Source organism: Microtus oregoni, unplaced genomic scaffold, assembly GCF_018167655.1.
Source record: "Microtus oregoni isolate MIOR12 unplaced genomic scaffold, Mior012 000005F_ref0000423, whole genome shotgun sequence".
In the NCBI taxonomy this organism is placed as follows: Eukaryota; Metazoa; Chordata; class Mammalia; order Rodentia; family Cricetidae; genus Microtus; species Microtus oregoni.
Window position 1 is genome coordinate 35,702,416 of NW_024543064.1, and position 7,435 is coordinate 35,709,850.

At 51.9% G+C, this 7,435-nt stretch overlaps 1 protein-coding gene across 2 annotated transcripts; it reads left to right on the top strand.

Moving 5' to 3' along the window:
• Window positions 1-293: 293 nt before the first annotated feature.
• On the top strand, window positions 294-6,473 carry Dmbx1 (diencephalon/mesencephalon homeobox 1). 2 transcript variants are annotated; one of them, XM_041653019.1, is made up of 4 exons: window positions 294-456; window positions 3,890-4,068; window positions 4,365-4,713; window positions 6,019-6,473. In XM_041653019.1, the coding sequence occupies exons 1-4, from the start codon at window positions 303-305 to the stop codon at window positions 6,471-6,473; spliced, it is 1,137 nt and encodes a 378-aa protein (XP_041508953.1). In that variant the 5' UTR covers window positions 294-302. The 2 variants fall into 2 exon arrangements, with proteins under 2 accessions (XP_041508953.1, XP_041508952.1); XM_041653018.1 differs by having other exon boundaries at window positions 303-454; window positions 3,873-4,068.
• Window positions 6,474-7,435: the final 962 nt, after the last annotated feature.

The following is a 7,435-nucleotide window of genomic DNA, read 5'->3' on the forward strand; positions in this document are numbered from 1 at the left end:
GTTAGGTGAATTGTTCAAAGTCACAAAGCTCCAAAGGACCAAAGCTGTGATTCCAGCCCCAGCCATCTAACTGGGCATCCCGAGTCCTGCAGAGTGAATGACTGGATGAGTGGGTGAATGAAAGAGGAGTCCCGGGGCACTCTGTGGGCAAGGCAAGGGCACCTTCTGATCTGGTGTAGAAGTCCTTGGGGTAAAGTGGGCATTGAAGTTCTGGGCTGGGATCCATGTTTCTCCCAGGATAGATTGCAACAGCCTCACCTCATGATCCTTCTCTCTCTTTCCACCGGCAGGCGGATGCCGCCATGCAGCACTACGGGGTGAATGGCTACTCCCTACATGCGATGAACTCACTCAGCGCCATGTACAACCTGCACCAGCAGGCAGCCCAGCAGGCCCAGCATGCCCCTGACTACCGGCCATCGGTGCACGCGCTTACACTGGCTGAGCGCCTAGCTGGTAAGGGCCCTGGGGACCTGCCTGGCCACGGGGACAAGATGCTGGGGGAATGAAAAAGGAGGCTAGAGAAGACAAAAAGGGGAGGGGTGTGCTAGCAGCTTATTCTAGGTATCTTAGAAAGCCTTAGGTCACTTAGTAACATAGATGACGAGCCAAAATCTGTGCTCTGCTGGCTTTGGCAACACATTTATATAACATCTGTGCAGGTGCCTGTGGGATACCTCTTGCTTGTTTGCCCTGTGCTGGTCCTGGAGCTGCCTCAGCCTTCAGGTCCCCATAACAAACCCGCAAAGAAGGAGACTGGAGATACAAAGTATCTCCCCATGAGTATTGGCTAAATGCCAGGCTGCTCTGTGGATCTCTCCCCTCTCTTTCTCTTTTTCTCTCTCCCCATCTTCAAGCCCCATGAAGAAGGTTATTACTTTGTTTTATAGACAAAGGAGCTGAAGCTCAGAGAGAATAAGTAGTGGAGAGGGCGGGGGTCGGGACACGACAGTACGGCTAAAACTGTGGGGTCAGACTTGTAGTTAATTGTCTACCCATTCACCTTTCTTCTCTGAACCCAAGTTTCGTCTAGGACGGGGGTAGTGCTAGGACTGTTGGCAGGAGGCCGTGTGAAGTGGTCAGAAAAGCCGGGCTATGCTTACTAGTACTCAATGCCCCAAGCAAGTCCCAAGCGTCTGTGAGAGAGCTATAGCCCGGACCTCTGACTTCTGGTTGTCTTCCTGATTGCTTCTATGCTAGTTTTAGTGCCAGTGCTTCTACGGCTGTGCTGAAACAACTTAAAAGAGGGGAGACTTGTTTGGGGTCATGGTCACCTCGCTCCATTTGCTGTGAGATTGTATCAAGGCATCATGTCAGAAAGTGCACGGCATAGTCAAGCTGTTTACCTCACAGAAGGCTGGAAGCAGAGAGGATGATGGGTCAAGGATAAGATAAACCCCTCAAGACATGTCCCCCAGAGGTCCACCCACTTCCTCCTCCTTAGCCTGTCTCTTGGCAGTCCATTCGGCTGTGAATTCATTAATGGGTTAATCCATTGATAAGGTTAGCATTTTCATGACCAAATCACCTTTTACTAGTGCCACCGTCTGGGGACAAAGTCTTTAATATGTGATCCTTCAGGCCAGTTTACATCCAAATAATAACAATGGGTATGAGAAGGAGTTAATGACATCGATGGCAGGCTACATTTCCTGGAAAATGAGGCCACCTAGTTTATGATGTTCCAGTCCAAACCCATCCTGTTACGTGGGGACTGGTGTCCTTGTCAGGTGGTGGTAAAGGACTTCATAGAATCCCTTGGAAGACCGAGTGCCCACAGATCACGAGATGGCATGGTGATCAGAGCCAATGGTGGACAGCTCAGGGCAGCATGCTGGGCTGGTGAAGAAAGGAAAGCCAGCAGGCCAGGAGGCAGATGCCTTTTGAAGGTGCGGCAAAGGGGGAAGGACTGGCAGGAGACCAGGCACAGGGATGGGAGAGGGTCTGAGAACCATGCCTGCATTGAGATACCAGTCTGGCAGGGAGGATTTGGCAGCCAATCCTACTCCTTTAGATCTTGCCAGGCCTCTGAGCAACTGAGTCCCTGGTCACCTTTCTTAGCTCAGTGTAGGCACTAGTGTCCAGTGTGGCAGTGGTCAGTGCAGACCTGCCCCAGTATGGCTGCTTCCCTAGTTAGGGGTGAATTCCCTTTGTCTAATGTGATAATGGTATCTACGATAGTGAGATCTACCTCAAAGACTATAACACAGAGATGATTCAGGACAGAAGCTCATGCCCATGGATATGAACAGAGGAACTGAGGTGTATAGCCCACTTTCAAAATGCCAAAATTGGGCTGGGGAGATGGCTCAGCGGTTAAGAGCACTGGCTGTTTTTCCAAAGGTCCGGAGTTCAATTCTCAGCAACCACATGGTGGCTCATAACCATCTGTAATGAGATCTGGTGCCCTCCTCTGGCCTGCAGACATACACGCAGGCAGAACACTACATACATACATACATACAAATCTTTTTAAAAAATGCCAAAACAAAGGAGGCAATGAGCTCCACTAGGATATTTTTATGGAAATCTTACCTTCCATGGCAGGTGCTCCACTAGGGAGCTGTTTTCCCCTTGAGTACCCCACCCCTTATAGTCCTTGGAGTTAGCAATAAGATGCTGAGCTGCTGTCTCTCCACCAGAATGGATGTGACTAAGTGGTCCCTGCTCCCTTCCCTGCCCAAGGGTAGCACCCATGACCTCAGGCCTGCCTGGGCTAGGGTTGGGACACGTTATAAAGGGTCTCTCCTTTAATTGAAGAAGTTCCAAAGTCTAGGGTTTGCTGTCCATTTCCCATTTTGGGTTCTGTCGAAAGCTTCCCAACTCCAGAGGCACAAGAGGATGAGTCTGTGGTACTGTTCATAGGCAAAACCAACTTGAGTTCCCTCCAGCATCAACAAGGTCCATTTTCGTGTGATTGGAACATATAACCCAGGTGCCAGTCAGCTGAAGGGAAAAGGACTGGACACTAGCCTGAGAGATACCATTCTGGCTGGTTTTCATGTTACCAAACACAAAGGCAAGCCTGTTGAATCAACGCTCCACAGCCTTTGCCCCTCCCCTCTGAGCTTGCAGTGTGGGGATCCAGATTGGGTGTAATAAGCCTGTCCCATGTGCCTAGGGCCCTGCCAGAGCTTAGCTTTCTGCTTAGGAAATACGACCAGGAATCTAATGTTTCTCCATCAGAGACATAGAGACCAAGGAAGAGAATGAGAGCTGATGTAAAAGAGGATGGTATGCCAGGTGAGAATTCCCCTAAGCAATCTTCGATCAGCTCCAGCTGACAAACAGGCTTCCCAAGGCTAAGGGTCCATATTCTGATGCTAGGGAATCTTAATAGCCAGAGTCCAAGGCCCACAGGAGATCAGAATCATTGAGATAGGGGTTTTTAGGTCATTAGCGGCATGTCATCTCAAAATATTACAGCATCTCGAGACTTTTTTCTTTCTGAGATATGGTTCCACTGTATATCTCAGGCTAGACTTGAACCCATAAGCCTCCTTGTCTCGGCCTCGTGAGTGCTAGGATTGCAAGTATGTGTTTTCATTCTTGGTCTAGTATGTTGAGACTTTAAGGATCTTGAGGTCTTACCTATCTACACACCCTTAATACCAGTTAGATCAGGAGGATACCCTCCAACACTCATGTGCCTGATAGCCATGTGGAGCTGAATTAGTCCTTGGTAGTTCTGAGAATGGAGGTTGACAGGAGGGAAAGATTTTCAATACCAGCCAGTGGAAAGAGGATGGGTGACTTCCAAGGGTCAGGGGTAAGCTCTGATGTCTGTTTGGGCATCCAAAGTGGGTCAGAGCAGGATCAGATTCAAAACTTATTTCCCATAATTAAATGGGCCCCCTCTGCTTGCCTTCCAACGGCTGTACATTTCAAGACATCATCTTGGAGGCTCGCTATGGCTCCCAGCACCGCAAACAACGTCGTAGTCGCACGGCATTCACAGCCCAGCAGCTTGAGGCCCTGGAGAAGACCTTCCAGAAGACGCATTACCCAGATGTGGTCATGCGCGAGAGGCTGGCCATGTGTACCAATCTGCCCGAGGCCCGCGTGCAGGTAGGGTCCGCGAGAGGCTGGCCATGTGTACCCATCTGCCCGAGGCCCGCGTGCAGGTAGGATCCAACTCTCCCATCTGTACCTTACAGATGAGTGCTAGCCATCAAACTGGTGTCCAGTTATCCAGGACCTACCGTTTGCTAGGGCAGTGCAGAGATACATGCCTACTTCCCTCATTCCCATTTGGAAAGAATAGGTGGGGTTGGGTGGAGGATTATCACCTACACTTCTCCTGGCGTGCCCAGGGTACAGTCTTTCCTCCCTTGACTGCTCTTCTTTGTGTCCCCCACCCCCAGGTCTGGTTCAAGAACCGCAGGGCCAAGTTCCGGAAGAAGCAGCGCAGCCTGCAGAAAGAACAACTCCAGAAACAGAAGGAGGCCGAGGGCTCCCATGGAGAAGGCAAGATGGAGGCCCCAGCCTCAGACACCCAGCTAGAGGCAGAACAGCCTCCCAGTCTGCCCAGTGGTGATCCGCCTGCTGAGCTTCAGCTGAGTCTGTCGGAGCAATCGGCCAGTGAGTCAGCCCCTGAAGATCAGCCAGACCGTGAGGAGGACTCTCGTGCTGGGGCCGAGGAGGCCAAAGCCGAGAAGAGCCCTGGATCTGAGAGCAAGGTGCAGGGCTGCAAGAGGGGCAGCCCCAAGGCAGGTGAGGCTTGGGTGGGAGGTGACCCACAGGTCAGGGAGACCAGCCAAAGCCGGCATGATAGACCCGAGTGTGTGATGTAGGTCAGAGCAAGAGGGTCAATCACAGGCATTCAGGAGCATGACCTGTGACCCATGTCCACCCTCTAGTGTGGCTGAGTCCTTGAAAGGTCCAGGAAAAGGGCTGGGCACAGGGAGGCTGAGGAGGGCACAGGTGAGGGGCCGGCTAGAGCCCATTCACCATTTAGCAATTATTTTAACAGTCTGTATAGATGTACTGGTGTGTGCTAGGTCAATACCACACCTTTTTCCCCCCTGGCAATGCAGAAGCATGCATGGGCAGCCTGTATATGGCGGTTCTGTTGAACTTGTCCAAATTGGGTTCACGGTCTAGGTTGATGAGGACGACCGACCGGGCCTCTTCCTCACAATACCATACTGTTGCTGAGATTGCCATACAGCAGATTTCACCCTGATTCAAACCTCTCTTAGGACTTGGCCCATGCTTTTTCATCTGGGAGCTCTTGTGGAAGGGGTGTCTGCTGAGAGGTCATGACCTACTGGGGGTGTTGGAGGACCCTTTCTCAGGGGTCGTCTAAGGCCATCGGAAAACACAAATATTTACATTCTGATTCCTAACAGTAGCAAATTTACAGTTACAATGTAGCAACAAAAATAATTTTATGGTTGTTAGGGAGGTTGAGATCCTCTGGTCTAGAGAATGCTCCTTTTTTTTTTTACTATGTAGCTCCAGCTGACCTGGAACTTCCTAAGTAGACCAAGCTGGCCTTGAACTCACCAAGGTCCACCTGCCTCTGCCTCCTGAGAGCTGGGATTAAGGGTGTGCACCACCACTCTTAGCTGGGGATGGTTCTTTTTTAGGGCTAGGCATATCCATCTCTTTTCTACAAAGTTGCTCTGGGCTGGAGCCTCCACCCCTAGCCATCGTTAAGAAGAACAGAGCTCTGGCATGAGGTGTATTCAAACACAAAGCTAGGCAAGGAGGGAGGAGATGAGTTTCCTGGATATTCCTTGAAAAGATTGAGGGGCTCCCAGGAACTCAGGCATGGGTGCCCAGGCAGGAACCCTGGAGCTTGACAAGTCCCTCCCAACCAAATTCTGAGGGTCACTTCAGAGGATGTCTTGATACACACACACACACACACACACACACACACACACACACACACACATCTCCCTTGATATGGGGCGGTGATGGTGTCAGCCAAAGACTATCTTCACTGCAGGACCAACAGGAAGCCGAGGGACCACCTCCTCCAAGGCCAATCCTCTTGTTCTCTGCTTGCAGATTCCCCAGGCAGCCTGCCCATGACTCCTGCAGCACCAGGGGGAGGCCTCCTGGGCCCTTCCCATTCCTACTCCTCCTCCCCGCTCAGCCTCTTCCGGCTCCAGGAGCAGTTTCGCCAGCACATGGCAGCCACCAACAACCTGGTGCACTACTCGTCTTTTGAAGTGGGAGGCTCGGCACCTGCTGCGGCTGCAGCCGCGGCTGCTGCGGTGCCCTACCTAGGTGTCAACATGACCCCACTGAGCTCACTGCACTGCCAGTCCTACTACCAATCCCTGTCAGCTGCTGCTGCTGCCCACCAGGGTGTCTGGGGGTCCCCATTGCTGCCGGCGCCCCCTACAGGCCTGGCACCTGCCTCAGTTGCCCTGAACAGTAAAACCACGAGCATTGAAAATCTTCGCCTCCGGGCCAAGCAGCACGCGGCCTCCCTGGGACTGGATACACTTCCCAATTGACTGTCTGGCTTCCAACCCAACCGTGGTCTTGTGTGTGCCCCTGTCTCAGTCTCATGGTTATTCCCAGAAAGCTCTCCCAGAACTAATCTTGAGAGCTCAAGGATGCTGGGGCCTGGAGTCCTCTCACCCCGTGCCCCTTCAGCAGAGTCCCAGGCCCAGGTGAAACCCACATACCCTCTGCATGTCCCTGCTTGGACCCCATGGAGGTCAAACGGGGAGGAGGTGAGCAACTGGCTAGATCCCCTCCTCAGTATTGTCTCCTCCCTCCTGGCCCTCCCTACTAGTAAGTTGATGTGTGGAATGTGAGATATAAATATAAATATATAAAATTATATTTTCAGGCATTGCCTGCCCCAGGCCCCTTCCCCTGTTCCCATCATATGGCCACTGCTACCTTTGCCTCTGAAACTCCCTTCCTCCCCCTTCCTCCCTCGCTCCCTCTATCCCTATCTCCCTTTCTCTTTCTTCCCTTGCCCCCCCCCCCCCCACTGCCTCTGTCTTGAGGCTGTCTCCCTGCCTACCTGAATCTAACTGCTATGCTTTCCCTCCGTCTCCGGTTTCTTCCTTTGGTGCTGGCTGTGTTAGTGTCCTGTATTCTCAAATAGTGTTTTGTTTGGGGTTGTGGCTTTGGTTTTAGTAATATTGTTCCTTCCAGTATCCCTTCTACCCTGCCTGCCTATCTACCCCCTTAGCCCGAACCCTCTGGAGGCAGCTCTTCCAATCTATGTCCCAAGATTCCACAAAGCCCTACCCGGAGGCCATGGAACAACAGTCAGAAGGAAGCCCTAGCCCCACAGTGTCTCCCGGATATCAGGAAGGGCTCGTCACCCTTTCTTCTCTTACCAATGATCTTGGAAGTACCAACTCCCCAGATTGTAGAGGGGCAGTAGAATGGCTGACATCATGGCAAGGCTCTGGAGTTCCTTAGCAGTGAGAGAAATCCTATGGCTTCCTGTCCCCCA